The following is a 21,005-nucleotide window of genomic DNA, read 5'->3' as shown; positions in this document are numbered from 1 at the left end:
AGAAAAAAAGTGGGTTGTAACTCGTGTCTAAATTTTAAAAAAATTTCACTATGTATCTACAGATTGTACTGTTGGGTCTGGAACAAATCTAAGGTATTCTTTATATAGGCTAAATTTAATGCATATCTACTCATTCTTTCAGCCAGTTGCACAGGAGCTCTTTGTAAATAGGTTGTTTCACAAAGATCATGCTGTACTAGTCAAAATATCCTAGTGGTAGGCACACAATCCTGCCACTATTGCAGTAGCACCTAACCAATAAGAGCTTTATATTATATCTTACGGACTTCCAAAAGTATTGCTCAAAGTTGTAGTCCCTCCCTAAAGTAATGATGTGGCAGTGAAAGTGTTAATCTTGGTTTGCGAATACAGTCTGTGAACATTAAAATCGCAAAGACCCAGGACACCCCTCTTTCTCTCCTTCCCCTCCACCTCTGACTCCATGCCTAAAAAGCTTTATTTTCTGTTAAATGAAACTAGGTCTTCAGAACTTGAAGACTTTTTTTTATTTGATTGGGTTCTGATTTCATGGAAATTCCAGACTCTAGAAAGTGTTGGCATTGGATTTTCTTGTATGGGAGGAGAGAATAAGCCCTCAGGAAAACTCTCATTTAGTAGTGCCTCTTACTGCATGTGCCTTTCACTAAAATGAATAGGAGCTGCATCCTCTACTAAACACGAGTCATCACCAACAAGCCACAGTTGCATGTGGTGGGGCACTTTAATTAACAGAAGTTATCAGTAACTACCAACACAGTCTAATTTGTTCTTCCCTGACCCTAGGCTCTGCTCCGTGTCAACCCGCATCACATTGACTCATTATTGCAATTAAGTGACATCTGTCGGATGCAAGAGGATCAGGAAATGGCACGTGACCTAATTGGTGAGAGGCAGGCTTTAACTTCAAAATAGAATTGTGAATGCATATCCATTGAAAGGAATAGTATGATACCAGTCAGCAGTGTTTTCTCCCTTTGCCCCCAAGAAAATGCGTCCGTAGCACCTATGGTCTAGTCTGCAGTCAAGGGGATAGGATAGTCCCTGCCTGTTTACATCTGCCTCTCCTGGTTGCTTCTCACAATTTACCTGGTTGAAATTAGGGAAACGTCCCTTATTAAACAATTGTCAGTCCAGGATTTGAAATAGTCTCCCTTTTGGGAGTTCAGAACTTGCTTCCTAGCTATTGGTTTATGCAATCACTTGATATGAAAAGTTACGTAAGTCGTGTTCTAAATCTAATTGTGGGACTTTGTACTTCAATTTCCCACAGGGTGACCTTGCCAGAAATGCAGTGTCTTGAATAAAATAATGTTTCTAAGTACTGAATTATCTGTAAATATTATTGATGTTTCAAGTTGTGGCTGTTAATCATTCTTGGTCTATTAATTTTAACTTGACTGAAGTTACTGTTCATTAGCAAATTGTGGTAATCAAATTATCTGTATCTTTCAAGGGCATGTGAATTAATTGGTTGGGTTTAATATAGTTGCTCAGTGGGCATAAGTTGACATAGAATTGTAGAATGTTACAGCCCAAAAACAAGCCATTCAGCCAACAAGTCTGCACTGGTGTTTTTCTTGTAAACCTGCCCAGCTCACTCCCCCTGGTCTTTAATATTCCTCTTTTCCAAGCAATTATCTAATTCACTTTTAAAAGAATTTATGGACTCTGCTTCAACAACAGTTTGGGAGTAATTTTAACCCTCAAGAATGGGTGGGTTGGGGTGGCTGGATGGGAGGGAGGTTAAAATAATAGCTTTTTTTGAGCAGCACCACATCCCAGCTTCAACACTCCCACTTCCAGGTTTGACCCAAGCGCATTTGGATGCGTGCGCACAACAGACACCAGGAAGTCCCGTTCCCACTTAAAGCTGGCAGGCCGATACTTAGAGGGCAATGTACCTCATTGAAATAGTTGAGGTCCTTAAGTTTTTGTGTATTACTAAAGTAAAATGAATTTAACCTTACCTGTTCGGGTTTCCCATTGCTTCCGATTCACGTTAAATGAAAGCAGGCTGGAAGGGCTGGATCCGTGAGGTGAGTGCCTTTATTGCACTGCTTGTGTGCCCGGAGGAGCAGGAGTGCTTCATCCAGGCCCAACAAGTTCACCTGTCGATCGGATCCCCGCGATTGGCCTCGACCTCATGACGCTGGACACCCCCCCCCCCCCCCCCCCCACCCAATCCCAATAATGGCTGAACTCTCCTCCCGATGTTTGCTGGATCCCCCCCCCGCCCCCGATTTTGTTCCACGGCCCATGATTGATCGCTCCCTCTCTGATTTGCGACTCCTTTCCCTTCTTACGACGCGCGGGAAACCAGGAAGCACAAATACTCCCCTTCAATTGTGTTGCGATCGCAGATTGCGATGCACTCATTTGGCTTCAGGGTTCCCCATGCAAATATCTAGGGACAGGTTGAGTTCCCAGCGCCAAGTCAAAATCATGCCCTTTGTGTCAGAGAATTCCACGTTTTAACCGGCCTCTGGAAATAAATTTCTTCTAACCTCCCCTTGAATTCTTTTTGTGATCATCTTAAATTTGTGCCCTCTTGTTACTGTCTCATCAATTAGGGGAAACAATCTATCACTATTTACCCTTCATAATCTTGAAGACCTCATCAGATTTTTCCAGCTGGCACTAACTAAATCAAAATATGGGGAACTGTCCAGGTGCACTGTTATGAAGTTGGAAGTAAAATTGCTTTATAATAACATGGGAAAATATTCTAACCTGTCACTTACAAGAGTTGGGATGTTTTTTCAAATATGCCAAAGATTATTTATATGCATTAGTAAGTTATTTTTTTCTCACTTTCCTCCATTCAGAAAAAGCACTGTACTGTTTTGAAAGTGCATTTCACCCAGTATTTAGCCTGACCAATGGAAATAGCCGTTTGGATTATCGACGAGCTGAGAACAGGTTTGCAACATACTTCACACAAAGATTAAATTTGACACTTGGAGAGCTTCTCTTCACTGGGTCATTAGAAGTTTTTTTTTTGTATTGGTTCATTGCAGTAGTAAATCAGTCTCTTGTTTTAACCCATATAAATAATTCTACACTGTTCTATTGATCTACCCTAATCCCATTCCTGTTATCCATAGTAACATGAGGGGATATGTTTAATGCTTTGCTTGCAGTTGGCAATCTTGCTCATTAATTTTTAAGTATAGCACAACTCTTGGTGAGACAAATTAGGGCCAGTGTTGTGGGTTTACCAGAACAGTTCAGTGTGAACATGAATTGCTGCCTCTGTTAACATATCACTAAAATGCAAGCATGACTTGATGAGAAAGCAATATACTGCTGTAATCTTTCACTTGGTCCTTTGCACAGTGCTGAATTCAGCACCCAATGTTCCATTCATTCATTCATACAGTGCTGTGAAACTGAACTCAAGCAGGGGAGAGGCTGTCACAGTCTAGATATGTTGGACCTAAAAAAAATTTAATCAAAGGCAAGTTTTAATCTCATTTTTGATCTTAAAAACTGGCAGGTACAAATGGAAGGCTGACTGATCTTTATGAGCCTTCCTTGAAGTATTCTTTTAATGTCACTATTGAAACTTTTGGATAATATATAGTACTAAAGTATTTGTACCCCAAGGCATGAGCAATTTATGATTGACATCAGCTGAGTTGGAGAAAATTATCAGTCACTTGTTATGTATGCATTTTCTTGCAGTCTTAAGTATATCTTGAGAGTTGAATTCCATTGATTTAGCATATCGCACAGTCCACTTCTTTCTCTTCCCCATCCAGCCACCCACATGGGAAAGATTATTTTTACTGCTTCACTAATTTCCTTTATCTGACACAGATTCTCTTTTTTTGTAATTGCACAGGTCGTTCTTCCTTGCACTCTACAAGCACATGATATTTCTGGAGAAAAGGGGCTGTCCGCGCACAGCGCTGGAGTTTTGTAAGCTTATCCGTTGGTAAGAATCAGAAATCACTTGCTGACATATATACCATTGGTAACTTTATCACCCTTTTGACGGTAAAATGTTCATTGAGGGAAAGATCACCAAATAAAAATTTTTGACTGGACAGAAAGAAATTTCTATAAAATTACTACAGTCTGCCCCACATTCAATTTTCAGGTGAAAATGCACAAGTTGCATGCCTCTGCCACTAGCCTCCATTTTTCATTGTTGCAAAATAAAAGTAACTTTAAAATGGGTGTTGAAAGGAATGTCTTCAGAGGGAAGGAGCACTGTGAAGTTTAAAAATCCATTTTGAATGATTGAAAATATATATTTAAGTAACAACATGATGCCACAGTTCCTAAACAGAGAAGTGTATCAAAATGTGAATCTTTGTCACGACAAGCTGCCTATTCTAATAAAGCCATTGAACAAAATCACCGCAGAGTAAAATTGCAGATTTTCTCAATCTTAACTCCAAAAATGTAAACACTGATGAACGCTCCTGCCCTCCTTTCTCCTACATTTCAGTAGTACTTGTTTTCTCTTTTGTGGAGCCTCCTGCAGCCAAGATGGAGGTGAATGAGCTATTTTCAAGCCACCAACAGTCTCGCAATCAGAAGCCCATCAGAAGTTCCTTTGTGTCATTTCTCAGTCATTGGAACTGAACAAATTTAGAAACTGAATGGAAAGCGAGATCCCTCCAGTGCTCCACCTTTTGTTACCTTGATACCTGCTTTTAATAGAATGTTAATAGTTAAATACAATGTTTTCTCATTCCTTTTGCTTAAACTCTTTTAACAGTAGAAACTGATAAAATAAGTTTTGCAAACATACTTCAAAAAGGGAAGAAAATTCAGTAATCAGTTTTAAAGAGTCCACCTCCTCCTTCAACCTAGGTCAGGCCTCAAAAAAAAATTGAATATTAAATCAGCTTATGATTACTGTCAAGCCACTCTTAAATTGCTCTCTTCCATAGTACCTAAATGTACTTCAATGGCACCAAAAGGAGAAGATAAATTTATTTTTTAAAATAGACGTTTTCAAACTCAACCAGCTGGACGTGAACTAAATGAACTAATAAGGCTTTGGGAAATATGAAATCTTGTGCACTAATTGAAAATCATACACTAGGAAATTTGGCTTAATAAATATTGCTCTAATTCTGTGTACAGTCTAATTCATAATGTTTGTCTCCATAGCCTGGACCCTGAGGGAGATCCACTATGTGCTCTGTTGATTATTGATTTATTGGCATTGCGAGCACGAGAATATGCTTTCCTGATACGGCTCTATGAGGAATGGGAGGTGAGAACGTGTCCATGATTGGTTTGCTTGTTACAGTTTTGATTTTATATTGAAATAAAAAACAGGTGACAAGACTAAAATGTTTTGGCAAAAGTGCTTACTGTTTATTTCCGCCCCCCCCCCCCCCCCCCCATCCTAAAGATGTTCACTGTTCTGGAGTGCAATTCTATGGGTGTCTACTACCCTGCGGTTGCTTGCTCAAATGTGAGCATTGGCAGGGTATTTGACCTTTTGGGGCATTGTAGCCAAGTTTGATTGTGTCTTCACCCAATATCAAAATACATGCCCTTTCCAGTGGAATAAACTAGGTAGTGATCAGGAATGGAAATACTGGCTAACTTTTTTTTTTCCTTCTCAACCCTTTTGTCCCATTCCTAGCTCAGGGGAGGGGTGCTTTGTGGAGATCTCATTCTTTTTGGGAAACATGGCACTGAATAGAGCAAGATCAGTGCTTGAACTTTAATTTTGCAATAATAGCATCATACATGCACACCCATTCTACTCAAGTGAGTGGATCAGCATTGAGTACAAGTGACTACAGGAAAAATAAAATACAACTTTTATCCTGGTTGTATGCAGTAAAAATATGAAAACTTAAGTAATTTCTCCTTTTAATAATGTGAATATATGAAATCTATTTGCATTATGTGTAGTCAATTGAATCCCAACGAGTTAATTTTTCACAAAAGGAAAAAAATATTTTCAAAAGGATATAGCAACAGTGATTTGTAGCTCTTGGATGCAATTGGGTGTTTGTATGTTTCATGTTTGGACTTAATTTTGTCAGTAATGTCTCATTCCTTTCTGCTGTCTCTCAGTTCCATTTGAATCTGTCTCAGCTCCCTAATTTTGCATTCTCCGTTCCACTGGCTTATTACCATCTTAGTCAACGAGAAGATCTGTCAGATACTGAGCGCACTCAAAAACAGGAACGAGCTAAGCGTCTGATACAAAATGCTCTTATAGCGTTTCCAAGTGGTAAGTAGTCAAATGTTCACCTTGTACTTCAACTGAGAATTTCAATAGCTATATATTAAAGATGTCTCCTTTAGAACATGTTCAGTGCCAATCTTCCCTGCCATCCTTTTTATAAACGTGCAATTACCAATTTAATGGGAAGATGAGGCATGTATTGGCAATTAAAATACCTACATTAAGGACGATGATTTGTTTCTTGTTTAAAAACTCTGTTAAATAATCATTCTTGACCTTGTCTGTGTTTATTATATAAGATGCAAAAGAAAGATATGTGACAAACTATACAGATGTAATGCATGTCAAACTTCAAAACTTATCCTTTTTAGTGGTGAGCAGAAAGATTTGTACTGAACATATAGATGTTCTATACAAAACTGTGCACTTACATAAAGTCGGCATGAGAACACGTAGTCCTTAACTGATGCAATAATTTGATGTGATGCTTATAGCCAGCATTGCATGATTTGATATGTGGGGAGGATGCGGTGTCTTATATACTGGCGTTATATACTACACTTGTTAGCATTGAAACCCATGGATTAGGTTTACTCAGTGGCATCCTCCTAACAATTGAATTTTTTTTAAACTTGCCCTCTTCAGTTCCAGATAGTTTCTTGTGATTTTTTTTTTGTGGTGGTGGTGCTAACTAAAATTGTATTCCACAGTTGTATAATGGAGTATTCTTTTCTGTATCAATATAGATAGTGTGCTTTTTGTGAGGAAGAGGTGGTTGGGTGGGGGTGGGAATGCTTCCCCCGATTTTCTTCTGCCTAGCTAAGAAAACAGCTGGAGACCTACTCCTGGGACTTTGCTAATGTTCTGACGCACTTGCTAGCAACCTGAGGTGACCAAACCTCATATTTTCTCACTGCTTGTGGTGAAAATGCCTGGTCTGTGTTCAGCATCTTCCCAAGGAATCACTGTTGAGATTCCAGAATTGCAGGCACATATATGCTCTGGAATGCAGCATGTTAGAGCTGCAATGCATTATATTACTGTGCCACTCTTGTGTGTCTTGGTATGAGATGCTCAAAAGTGTTGGCTGTGTCACACTCCAGCCATAGGAACGGAATTGCTGATTAAATCTGAGCACTAACAAAGAGATGGTAGCATTAAAAAGGTGAAAACTGACCATGTAAGAACATGAAATTTGTTGAGGTGATTTCACATCCCATTGATACTAAGTTTCTGTTAATAGAAATATTTTGGATTTGCATCAACCCAAAATGTGTAGTATAATTGGCCTATTACAAATTTGGAGGTCCTTTTAGTGCTGATTTAGTATGTGATCAGTCTTGAGGGGAAGGTTTAATTCACATCTGCCTAGCTCAAACGATGCTTGTGTCCACAAATTGCCTGGGAGATATAATGAGTCTGTGCTTTAGCCCAGTTCCCTCAATTATTTGATCAGTGCTGAATGGACCTTTGGTCTTCTGTGAGAAGCAGGAGCAGAATTAATGACAGCTATGGGAAGTGACTAGAGGGAGTTATGGTATTGGTATAAGAAATGGCTTTGTATATGAAAACTGGGGACAGTGAATCATTTTTCAATTAAAGGTTTCACTATCTAGCTTAAAGTAAATTTATTTAAAAATTGTAATATGGATTTATTTTAAATTTGATTTATTAGATAAGTGCAGGTTCTGTGGCCTAAGACCAACAGTGTTGATTTGCAATTTAGTGTCATATCCATTCTCTTGGTGATAGGTTAGTAATATATTGCCACAATAGGATTAAGCAACTATTTCATGTTTTTATTTTTACTGATATTGTTTCAGTTAACAAGTGTGTCCAGAAACCGCCCCCTTTTTAATAGAAAATAATAATGCCTTGTCAAAAACATTAAGTGATGAGCTCTTATTTGTATTCATTTCCAGTACTGATGCCATTACTGGATCAGTGTGGTGTGCAGGCTGACCAGGCTGTGTTGTCTCACAAGTTTTTTGGATTTGAAGTGCAAATAAGGTATGTGCCATGAAAGAATCTGCTTGAGTACTAATAAATTCTGTGCACATAAGATAATGACCTGATTAGAATTGCTTTCGACCAGCAGTTGGAACAAGGAAGCTGTGCACTTGCCATCAGTACTGACTAACTACCACTCTTGCTCACTGTGTCCTCTATGTAAATACTATACGTGTAACTGTATAAATATACCTGTTGTCCTTCACCGCTAACTCACTAAACCAAAATAAAATGGATTGAAATAGTTCTTTCTGCCATGTTCTAATCAGCTGGAATATAGAATCATAAAGGTTACAGCACAGAAGGAAGCCATTCGGCCCATTGAGTCCGTGCCGGCTCTATGCAAGAGCAATCCAGCTAGTCGGTCCCACTCTCCTGTCCTATCCCCATAGCCCTGCAAATATTTTCCTTTTTAAGTACTTATCCAGTTCCCTTTTGAAAGCCACGGTTGAGTCTGCCTCTGCCTCCACCACCCCCTCTGGCAGTGCATTCCCGATCCTAACCACTCGCTGCGTAAAAAAGCTTTTCCTCATGTCACCTTTGGTTCTTTTGCGAATCACCTTAAATCTACGTCCTCTGGTTTGTGACCCTTCTGCCAATGGGAACAGATTCTCTCTCTCTATTCTGCCTAGACCCTTCATGATTTTAAATACCTCTATAAAATCTCCTCTCAACCTTCTCTGTTCCAAGGAGAACAACCCCAGCTTCTCCAGTCTATCCATGTAACTAAAATCCCTCATCCCTGGAATCATTCTAGTAAATCTCTTCTGCACCCTCTATGGCCTTCACATCTTTCCTAGAGTGCGGTGCCCAGAACTGGACACAATACTCCAGTTGTGGTCGAACCAGTGCTTTATAAAGGTTCATCATGACTTCCATACTTTTGTACTCTATGCCTCTATTTATAAAGTCCAGGATCCCGTATGCTTTTTTAACCACTTTCTCAACCCGCCCTGCCACCTTCAACGATTTATGCATGTACCCCCAGATCTCTCTGTTCCTGTACCCCTTTTAGAATTGTGCCCTCTAGTTCATCTTGCCTCTCCTCATTCTTCCAACCGAAATGTATCACTTCGCATTTTTCGGTGTTAAATTTCATCTGCCACATGTCCGCCCATTCCACCAGCCTGTCTACATCCTCTTGCAGTCTATCACTATCCTCCTCACTGTTCCCGACACTTCCAAGTTTTGTGTCATCTCTTGTGTGCAAGAGTATGGACACTTGAGCAACTACTCACTAGCACACCACAGAATCAGTGTTGATGACTGCCACTAAGAGTACGTGGATTTACTCATAGAACTTTGCTCTGCGGAAGAAATAGTAAAACTTCATAGCTAAAAGGAAAATTTCAAACAAAATAGAAGTCAAAGACATACATCATTAAATGAGAATATCACGTAGGAAGTTGTTTGTTTCACATGTGAAGGAAATCTCTACAACTCACTGGTGCATTGCATTCTTTCACTAGTGCAATAAATGTTATATTCAACAACTTCCTGTGCAGCATACGCTATGATTGTGGAAGTTTCACAGGGCTGTCATTTGGAACAGCCAGCATGGCTTGATTTGATTTAGGAGGTCAGCTAACATGGGAGATAATTTTAAATTGATTATAAGTGTACTAACAAATAGAGTCCTGGTAAGAAAAAATGATAGTAAGACAAATAGGGCCATAGTACAAAAAAATGTTAAGATGTCTAAAAATGTTGAAAAGACAAAACTAAAGGCACTGTATCTGAATGCACGAAGCATTCTTAATAATGATGTGGAGATGCCGGTGATGGACTGGGGTTGACAATTGTAAACAATTTTACAACACCAAGTTATAGTCCAACAATTTTATTTGAAAATCACAAGCCTCCGAAAGCTTGTGAATTTCAAATAAAATTGTTGGACTATAACATGGTGTAAAATTGTTTACATTCTTAATAATAAGGTAGACGAATTAACAGTGCAAACATATGTAAACTGATACAATATAATTGTGAATATGGAGACATGGCTGCAAGGTGACCAAGACTGGGAGCTGAATGTCCAACCATATTCAATGTTTAGGAAGGACAAGCAAAAAAGAAATGGAGGTGGGGGTAGCATTGTTAGTGAAGGATATTGGCTCAGAAAATCAAGATGTGGAATTAGTCTGGGTGGAGTTAAGAAGCACCAAGGGGCACAAAACACTGGTGGGAGTTGTCTATAGGCCTCCAAACAATAGTGGTAATGTAGGGGATGGCATCAAACAGGAAATTAGAGATGCATGTAACAAGGGTACTACAGTAATCATGGATGACTAATCTACATATAGACTGGCCAAACCCAATGAGCAATAATACTGTGGAGGATGAATTCCTGGAGTGTGTATGAGATGGTTTTTTAGACCAGTACGTTGAGGAGCCAACTAAGGGAACAGGCTATCCTAGATTGGGTATTGTGCAATGAGAAGGGGTTAATTAATAATCTTGTTGTGCAGGGTCCTTTAGGCAAGAGTGACCATAACATGATAGAATTCTTCATTAAGATGGAAAGTGAAGTCGTCCAATCTGAAACTAGGGTCCAAAATCTAAACCAAGGAAACTACAAAGGTATGAGGAGTGAGTTGGCTGTGATAGATTGGGGAGCTTCATTAAAAGCCATGACAGTGGATAGGCATTGGCTAACGTTTAAGGAATGAATGCATGAATTGCAACAGTTATACATTCCTTTCTGGCACAAAAACGCAAAAGGAAAAGCGGCCCAACCATGGCTAATAAAAGAAATTAAGAATAGTATTGGATCCAAAGAGGAGTCCTTTAAAGTTGCCAGAAAAAGTAGCAAGCCTGAGGATTGGGAGCAGTTTAGAATTCAGCAAAAAAGGACTAAGAGATTGATTAAGAGGGGGAAAAATAGAGTGAGAGAGTAAACTTGCAAGGAACATAAAAGAGGACTGTAAAAGCTTCTACAAGTATGTAAAAAGAAAAAGATTAGTGAAGACAAATGTAGGTCCCTTACAGTCAGAAACAGGAGAATTTATAATGGGGAACAAGGAAATGGCAGAGCAATTAAACAAATACTTTGGTTCTGTCTTCACGGAAGAGGACACAAATAACTTCCCAGAAATACTAGGGAACCAAGGGTCTAGTGAGAAGGAGGAATTAAAGGAAATTAGTATTAGTAAAAAAAAAATAGTGCTGGAGAAATTAATGGGACTGAAAGCCGATAAATCCCCAGGACCTGATAATCTGCATCCCAGAGTACTAAAAGGGGTAGCCATGGAAATAGTGGATGCATTGGTTGTCATCTTCCAAAATTCTATAGATTATGGAACAGTTCCTGCGGATTGAAGGGTGGCAAATGTAACCCCACTATTTAAAAAAGGAGGAAGAGAGAAAACAGGGAACTACAGACCAGTTAGCCTGACATCAGTAGGGAAAATGCTAGAGTCTATTATAAAGGATGTGATAACAGGACATGTAGAAAATATCAACGGGATTAGACAAAATAGACATGGAATTATGAAAGGGAAATCGTGTTTGACAAACCTACTGAGTTTTTTTGAGGATGTAACTGGTAGAACAGATAAGGGAGAACCAGTAGATGTGGTGTATTTGGATTTTCAGAAGACTTTTGATAAGGTCCCACACAAGAGGTTAGTGTGCAAAATTAAAGCACATGGGATTGGGGGTAATATACCAGCATGGATTGAAAATTGGTTAACAGACAGGAAACAGAGTAAGAATAAATGGGTCTTTTTCAGGGTGGCAGGCGGTGACTAGTGGGGTACTGCAGGGATCAGTGCTTGGGTCCCAGCTATTCACAATATATATCAGTGATTTGGATGAGGGAACCAAATATAATATTTCCAAGTTTGCTGACAACACAAAACTAGGTTGGGTTGTGAGAAGGATGCAAAGAGGCTTCAAGGCAATTTAGACAAGTTGAGTGAGTGGGCAAAGACATGGCAGATGCAGTATAACGTGGATAAATGTGAAGTTATCCACTTCGGAAGGAAAAACAGAAAGGCAGAGTATTATTTAAATGGTGATAGATTGGGGAATGTTGATATACAAAGGGACCTGGGTGTCCTTGTACACCAGTCACTGAAAGCAAACATGCAGGTGCAGCAAGCATTTAGGAAGGCAAATGGTATGTTGGCCTTCATTGTAAGAGGATTTGAGTATAGGAACAATGATGTCTTACTGAAGTTATACAGGGCCTTGGTGAGACCACACCTGGAGTATTGTGTGCAGTTTTGGTCTCCTTACCTAAGAAAGGATATACTTGCCATAGAGGGAGTGCAGCGAAGGTTCACCAGACTGATTCCTGGGATGGCAGGACTGTCATATGAGGAGAGATTGGGTCGACTAGGCCTGCTTTCACCAGAGTTTAGAAGAATGAGAGGGATCTCATTGAAATGTATAAAATTCTGACAGGGCTAGACAGACTGGACGCAGGGAGGATGTTTCCCCAGGCTCGGGGTCTAGAACAAGGGGTCACAGTCTCAGGATATGGGGTAGGACATTTAGGACTGAGATGAGGAGAAATTTCTTCACTCAGAGGGTGGTGAACCTGTGGAACTCTCTACCATAGAAGACTATGGAGGCCAAGTCACTGAATATATTTAAGAAGGAAATAGATTTCTAGACACAAAAGGCATCAAGGGGCATGGGGAGAGAGCGGGAATATGGTATTGAGATAGAGGATCAGCCATGATCATATTGAATGGTGAAGCAGGCTCGAAGGGCTGAATGGCCTACCCCCGCTCCTATTTCCTATGTTTCTATAAGATGTTGCGCAATATATAATGCATACTAATGTATAAAATATATACGTTTTAGCAAAACTTGTTGAAGGTAGGGAAGGAGACATCTTGACACCTTTTGTAGTGACAGGAACTTGTCAAGAGCCCTTGCTTTATATACTTGAGATTGTAGTGCTGATTGTAAAATCATTAACTTACAGGTTTATTTTCATCATCCCATCAACCTAGTATGCACATTTGACTTTATTTAGTCAGGATAAAAAAAAGTTGTGTGGCATGGAGATAGAGATAAGTTGTTTGAATTTAAAGAAAAATGGCAAGTCTAAAAAAAGATTGGTTTTAAGTATTAAACTGAAATGAAGATGAGATGTAGACGAAACACTTATTTAATGTAATTTTAAATCCACAATACAGTGGGTATTTGGAGTGCTATTTGTCTTGCTACAAATTAGCCTGGTTAACTAAATTGAAACAGACCTAGCAATAGTGCCAATAGTAAAATAATCCTATTGAGAACTAACCTGCTAATTTTAGAGGATGCTGCCGCTTGATCTTTCTTGCCCAGCTTCTTCTTGTAGGTTACTACCAGAATAATGATAGCGTGTTGGAAAACTTAAGCCAGAACGAAGACAAGTAATGAAACTTGGACCTGGATTTATTGAAATATAATGATCACTCATGATGTGGACCGTTTTCCCTGTATCATTGCTGCTAAAGATGAAAGGAACAATTGCATAGAATCAGAAGTGTTATTGTCAAGATACTTTTACACAAAATGTTAGTTTTGGCACTATTTAGTTTATTCCCACTACCGAATAACAAATCAAATGATGAGTGTTGAAATGCAATTTTCATAACTATCAATAACTTCCTACCCAATTAACAATTTAACTTTTTATATATAGATTAGAAATTCTGCTATTGCATCTGCTACTTTTAAGGTGGGATCAGCAAAAAATATTACTAGCCTGTACCAATGATGCACAAAATATAATTCAAACCATTAATGATTGAGGTATTGCCACTACTAACTTTCTGTAGACTGGGATTTATGGAGAACATATAGAAACTGATATCTGAAGAGAAAAATATGTTTTTATATGAGGGCTAGATTCTTAAAGAGTGGCCTGTGACATATAATGTAGTGTTGCAAATGTTATGTATTCTTTCTTCCCTATCCTTCTGAACAATACATTCCCATTTGTTCCATTCCTGTTAAATTTTACTGCATACCACTTGTCATAACCTCACTTCTACATTTATGTCTGCCCCTCCCCCAACCCCCCACAGACAGCCAAGTGCTCTGAAGCAGTTAGTAGCATTATTTATTGGAAGAAACTGGATGCTCTGGAAAGAAGCAAGAGTCATGACATGGCTGGAAGAGAATGTGAAGGAGGTTTTAAGACGTGTAGATGCAAAAGACCCACTTGTACAGGAGTCTGAGGACAAGTAGGTGTTTAACGAAACTGCATTTTCTAAAATTTGACACTATATTGTAATTCTAAAAAGAATCAATTGTAATATATTTGTTTAACAAAAGCAATATGGTTAGGGAGAGATAAAGAAATACAAAAAAAACAATTGCATTGACCAGCCCTGGCAGGACAGGCGAATAGCTATTCTCTACCATTCCGCTCCAAATCTAATTCTGTTAATGTCTACAGTGCATCAGTTGGTGCTCACTCTGATTATCAGTTTCCTCTGGGGCATTCGCCTCATCCTGTCCCAACTGTATGTGTAGATGTTCAATCACATTTAATCTATCTTCTATCTAGTTGTCTGCCAAACCTATCCTTTTTCTTTGCCAAGGCATGAGAAAATGTACATGCCCAGAGAAATGCCTTCACCATTTCCACTGCTATTTCTTTTTCTAATTTTTGTGTGTTTAGTCTCCATGTTATAAGCACCCAGCATTAAATGACTGACCTTTTTTTAAAGATTATTCTGCTTATGTAGCAAAGTATAATGTCCAGCGTGTGATGGACAAAATGTACAATAGACACATTATATATAGAATGTGTGTGTGTTAGAGACCATTCTTTGTCTTTGAACTGGAGTTGCTATAAATTAATATTATATCTGATAAAAATCCAGATAAATGTAATTAAACTGACTAAAATAATCTTATCCGCTGAAATGTTTTGAAAAACATAGGCCCCTGTTCAGCTTTAGAAAGTAAGATTAACATGCTACATATTAGCAATGCAATGAGCAGCAGGAGGTGGTGGTGGTGGTGGTGGTAGTTGAGGCTCAACAACAGAATGCCATGTTTCCTAATCCTACTTCCAGAAACATTTGTCCTAATTAGGAGTCCTGTCTTTTCACGGTGAGCTGATTTTTTTTAATATTCAGGCCAGAATTTTGCACATTTAAAACATGAGGACATTACAGGTTCTTATCCCAATGAGTTTCTTTAATCTTGCTTTTAACAATTAAAAACCAGTATTAGGCATTTTTAATTTTTTAAATAAAAAGCACTGCTGCTGAGATTAGATTTTAAATATATTGATGTATATTAGTTGTTTTCCTTCCCTCTCCTGTTCTGTGAAATTCAGGTAGATTCATAACCACAGGACATAAGATGGCTGCGTCTTAGAATTTTACAGTATAGAGAGAGGCCGTTCTGTCCATTGTGTCTATGCCAGCTCTTCAAAAAACTATCCACTTAATCCCACTCTCCTGCCCTTACCCTTTCCCATAACCTTTTACAGAATCATAGTCTAATAATGTTATAATCTAGATTATGAAGGTTGAGTATTCTTAATGTTTGAGATTGTGCATGTGTCATTTTTTTCCCATTCCAGGAGAAGGATTAGATACCAGAATGTTCCCAGGAACATCTATCGTCACATTATTCTGTCTGAGATAAAGGAAGCTATTGCAACCCTTCCACCTGTGAGTGATACTAGACAAATTCTGTATTTACTGCTGAAAATGTTAGATTTTGATATTATTAAATTGTGTTCTTAACTCTTCAACCCACTAATAGGGTACCTAGACCTCCCTTTGCTTTGTTTGAGTCATACTAAATTAAAGATAACATTATAGTATATTTTTCAAATTCAAGAACATAGGTGAAAGGACAAGGCTCATATTGCAGACCACTACCAGAATTGAAAAAATAGGAGAAAATAATAGGCAAATCATAAGTAGTGAATAAGTGATACCAAGGTTGGGTTTTAAAAGTGGTTGGTAGGGTAATTAAAAACCTGTAGATTGTAGGAGACAGGCAAAACTGAATGAGGTAGAGTTTCATAGTTTTGAGGTGTCGGGATGCAATGAGTTAGAGCAAGGAGACTCTGCTGTTCTTCATAGAAGTTTTGGATTCGTACAGAATATATTGAGGTGGTGTTGCAGAATCTCATGTTTCTTAACTCTAACCAGAAAATATAGCTTAAGCATTGTAATTGTCTTGTGGAATTATTCTGTTCATAATTGTGTAGAAAACCAAATGCCTGACTGACTCTATGTGATGCATATAGAGGAAGAACTCAGCCATGGAATATTAAAACCTCATCCACTACAATTATCTTCCAGGCTTTTGACTGTAGTAAGTGTATGAGAAAGAGAGGTTTCTTTGCAGCATGCCAAATGGCAAATTGCCAGATTGTTAAAGATTTTGTAGAGTAATGATTGACTGGCTAAGCTGACCAATTTGTCCAGAAACCAAACTGGTGACTAGATACTAGGTTGTTGTGATTGAGATTGTTTCAACAACATTAACTTTCCATTTATGTTGTTCTCGGGATGTGGGAGACACTGCCCTTCCCTAAGTCAGACAACTAATATATTGAAGGGTACTTTTGTTCTAAGAACAAGCACTGCGATACAGTTGATAAATATACATACTGAAATTTGATACTTATTCTTTTTCAGGAAGTAACTGCTCAGCCAGTGATGGGTTATGATCCACTTCCTCCACTGGATGGCATAATCACGTATACTAGACCTGAAAGGTATGGATCATCAGGAAAATAACTTTAATTAGAGCTAAACCAAATTAACTTGCAGTCTCTCGGTAGAATGAATGTTAAAATTAGTAACATTGCTTTGTGTTTACTGTACCTGTTTTCACATCTTTCCACAACAAATAATTTTTTGAGTGTGAGCATATTAATACCAGAAATACAGAAAATTATCACAGCATGATGTTATTTGGGCATAGAGTACACAAGCTAAATAGTAATGTTGTATGAAAAATGTGGGGCAGGGGAGCTGGTTCTACACCTTCACTGGGGGGGGGGGCGCGGGTGCGTGGTTTAGCACAGACACCTGTAATAAGGGAAAACTTGATGTAACAAAATGAACAGTGGTACAAGCAGAACATTTTTATCCGATGAGCAGGACAACACAGAAGCAAAGTCATAAATGTGATATTTCAGTAGGGCCCCTTTAGATGAGCTAAAAGCCAGTAAATCCCCAGTGATGGGTGGCCTATACCCAAAAGTGCAGAGGGAGACCAGAAACAAAATCTAATAAGTGCAAATAATCATTTTGATGGAGTCAATGAATAAAAACTGTGGTCCCACTCAATTGGAAACAAGTGATTGTCGTAAATTTTTTTAAAAAGTGACCAAAGAGACTGCTATCTTAAGACTATTGCCTTCCATCAATAATCAGCAAAATATTGGAGCAAACTTGAAGGCTTCCTGTTTGAGAAAAATTTAGTAAATGACAGCCAAGTATGGTTTTAAAGGGGGAGATCCAATCTCAGACTTTTTTGAGGAAATGGAATCCCAAGGTGATGCTGGAAAGCCCTCTGGTGTAGTATACCTAAGCTTTGTGAAAACCTTCAAATAAGTGTCACATGGAAAAGCTGTCACACAATCTTAAATTTTGGAGGTGGATAAAGAATGAACTATTATGATCTGGAATGCCCTGCCTGAAAGGTTGGAGGAAGCAGATTCTGTAGTAACTTTCAAAAGGGAATTGGATAAATACTTGAAGGAGAAAATTTTGCAGGGCTATGGGCAAAGAGCAGGGGGGTTGGACTAAATGGATAACTCTGTCAAAGAGCCAGTGCAGACACACTGGGCTGAATGGCCTTCTGTGCTGTATCATTCTATGACAGAGAGAACAATGGGTACTGGTTAGGGGAGTCATGTCAGGCTAGGGAGATATATTAAGTGGAGTACTCCAGGGATTGGTGCTGGGCCCCCTGCTATTTCTAATCTACATAAATGACCTAGTTTCAGAAAGACAATTCAAATTGATCAGATTCTCAGCTAAGTTGGTGGTTGGGGGAGAGGGAGGGAGCAATTGAATCTGATGATGTAGCTAAGGAACTACAGAAGGACCTTGACAGAATTTGCAAGTGGACAGAATTGTTACAGGTGAAATTCAGTACAGATAAATACAAGATGTTACACAGTGGAAGAAAAAATAGACAATTACTCAGCAGTGTTGAACCAACTGGGGAGAGGCTGAAAGAGATTTGGGAGCAGTAATAAACTCAATACTTATCATGTCCACTCACTGCAGAGCAGCAAACAGAATGCTGAGCTATATTGCCAGACCAGTAGAGTAGAAGTATGAGGTGTCCTGCTAAAGCTTCATCATGCTTTGGTCAGACTGCACCTTAGATATTGCATTCAATTCTGGTCACCAAGCACAAAGGAAATATCTAGTTGCTGGAAATATTATTAGTATCAGAGGGCTGCATTGAGGAAAGGTTAGCAAAGCCCAGACTCTTTAGCCTTGAAAGAATGTGAATGAGGGGGACCTATAGCAATATACACAATACTAAGTGAAATAGAAAAGGATTAATCCAGAACATACTTTCAAGCAGGACAATGGGACTCGAGTACAAACTGGTAAAGGGCAAGTCCAGGACTACAGTCGGGAAGCACTTCTTCACACACAGTGATTAGTACCTGAATACTCAGATAGGGTAGTGGAAGCAAAAAAAAAAATCCCTGGAAATCATTCAAGAGGGAATTACATGCTGCAATGTAGTTTTTACAGAAGGATGATTTCCTACATACCTGGATCCCTGATGAGAAATAGTATTTGAATGAAAATGCCTTTGTATTTTTAAGTTTCTATAAACACAGAAGGAAAGCCTATTGATTTTGAGATTGTAAAGTTACAATTTTGATTGTAATTGGAGTATAAAGATATTTTATTCAAATGTATATTTTCAGTTATTATATATTTATTTGCACTTGCTTTTATTAAATTTTTACTGTGCTTACCTTCCCTGCTTTCTCATCTGTGACTCAGAGTTCTGAGTTTACTGAGCTAGAGTGATTTTCCTTTCAGGGTAAATCGAGCAGCAGATGGAAGCACCTTGTCACTGTTCTTTCGATCTTTGTTGCCAAATTTTAATCTTCAGGTATGTGCTAAAGAGGGAGTTTGTGAATGATTGATTTTGTTTTTTTTAAAAATATCAATTTTACTGTGTTTAAATCCAGAACGTGGAGATGCCGGTGATGGACTGGGGTGGACAAATGTAAGGAATCTTACAACACCAGGTTATAGTCCAACAAATTTATTTTAAAATCACAAGCTTTCGGAGATTATCCCCATTCACCTGACGAAGGGGATAATCTCCGAAAGCTTGTGATTTTAAAATAAATTTGTTGGACTATAACCTGGTGTTGTAAGATTCCTTACATAAATCCAGAACATTATGGTAAAATATATGAAACAAAATAGTTATTTTGTACTGCACAAATGGATTCTGTTGGAGCAGTGCACGTGCAGCAAGTTCTGAACGGTTATCTGACCTAGGAGTTCTTGTTGCTTCTATAAGAGAGAAAACATGTTTCATTCTACATCTTGATGGTCACAATTTGTGATTTGTGTTGACTAGACTGTAGAAAGTTCTATGGTGTTCACATTTTGTTTTGTATGGATGTTTTTCCATTGTTACTACAATCTTTATACACACAGCTTTAAACCTGGAGCTGAGGCATCAAATTCTTTGGGGCTACAGTCCCAAACTTCAAAGTACTCTCCTTTTTAATGTAGGTGTGAAACTATTCTGTTTGAAAAAGGAAAAACTGTTAAACAAATATTTTATTTGTTGGTGTCCACAAGTATTCTTGGATCATATAGGGTTGTTGGCAACAAGAAAATAAATGGTAACTGCTTTTAGGTTTTGAACTTTTTATTTTTTGTAAAGCTTTACTAATACCAGCATTGAAATGAAGAATGATCCAATGCCAGACTGTTTTTAGGTGTGGCCCAATGCACCATCAGGTTTACAAAAGAATGATTGCAACCATTTATTTTGGGCTGGATTGAAGTTGCATTATACCACCGAATTTCCCAACTAGATGACTTAGTAATTTGCTTCTTTCTTTCCCTCCCTCTTTTCCCCCCCCACCCCCCCGAAAAATCAAAAACAAATATTCCTGACAATATATTTTTCAGGAGGACAGGAGACATGTGGAAGGTGAGGGTGCAGAGGTCCAACATGAATTGAATCAAGGAGTAAACCGACTCATGGCTGCAATGAGGGATATGTTGGCAAATATCCGCTTCCAAGAGCCACCACAGGAAGAGTATCAAGATGAAGATGGCGATGGAGAATGGGACTGAAATGTCATGCACTAAATCTTCAGTGAACTTTAACTTGCAACTGTACCAATGGTGCATTCTATGACTGCTAACAAAACTGCACCACAGTGATATAGAAACACTTATTAAAAGAAGATGCAATCATATTGTATTTAGTTCCATGGATTATTATTGACTGCTTAGATATGCTAACACAATACAAGTGAAGGAAAGCACTTTAGCAACAGTAATTTTCTAACGGTTAGAAGTAATTGAAAAAGAAAAATTAATATAAGTTGCAACTTGCCATACGGCAAAAGTTGATTCTTGGTTTATAAACACTAGTCAGATAACATGTTTTTGAAGGTGCTCCCAACATAAAGGGGAATCGGTGGAATGTCTTAAAACTTTAAATTTCTGGAGCAGCTGCTATTTTGTATTTATTGCAGTCTTAATTTAAGCATATAATTAAGTAAAATTAAACAAACATGGTCTAGAATTTACATGAGCTCTATAATGGTGAGAAAATTGCACTACTATAAGCGAGCAGCTCAGTTGCATGACAGCAATGTGCTTGCTTTGCATTCTTA

The 21,005-nt window shown here is 38.4% G+C and overlaps 1 protein-coding gene across 1 annotated transcript in view; it reads left to right on the top strand.

The window, feature by feature from the left end:
* The window catches only part of tcf25 (transcription factor 25 (basic helix-loop-helix)), a 29,424-nt gene extending 8,842 nt beyond the window's left edge, over nucleotides 1-20,582 (top strand). Inside the window, exons 8-18 of the mRNA XM_067998021.1 lie at nucleotides 784-883; nucleotides 2,826-2,919; nucleotides 3,845-3,937; nucleotides 5,128-5,233; nucleotides 6,052-6,211; nucleotides 8,089-8,176; nucleotides 14,203-14,361; nucleotides 15,717-15,807; nucleotides 16,789-16,868; nucleotides 19,174-19,246; nucleotides 20,290-20,582. Coding sequence (XP_067854122.1) covers nucleotides 784-883; nucleotides 2,826-2,919; nucleotides 3,845-3,937; nucleotides 5,128-5,233; nucleotides 6,052-6,211; nucleotides 8,089-8,176; nucleotides 14,203-14,361; nucleotides 15,717-15,807; nucleotides 16,789-16,868; nucleotides 19,174-19,246; nucleotides 20,290-20,457 — 1,212 coding nt within the window. The 3' untranslated portion in view covers nucleotides 20,458-20,582. The remainder of the gene's footprint in view (nucleotides 1-783; nucleotides 884-2,825; nucleotides 2,920-3,844; nucleotides 3,938-5,127; nucleotides 5,234-6,051; nucleotides 6,212-8,088; nucleotides 8,177-14,202; nucleotides 14,362-15,716; nucleotides 15,808-16,788; nucleotides 16,869-19,173; nucleotides 19,247-20,289) is intronic.
* Nucleotides 20,583-21,005: the final 423 nt, after the last annotated feature.

Source organism: Heptranchias perlo, chromosome 16 (assembly GCF_035084215.1).
Source record: "Heptranchias perlo isolate sHepPer1 chromosome 16, sHepPer1.hap1, whole genome shotgun sequence".
NCBI classification, from domain to species: Eukaryota; Metazoa; Chordata; class Chondrichthyes; order Hexanchiformes; family Hexanchidae; genus Heptranchias; species Heptranchias perlo.
Note: the sequence above shows the minus strand (reverse complement) of the source record. Positions and strands in the feature narration are given on the sequence as shown.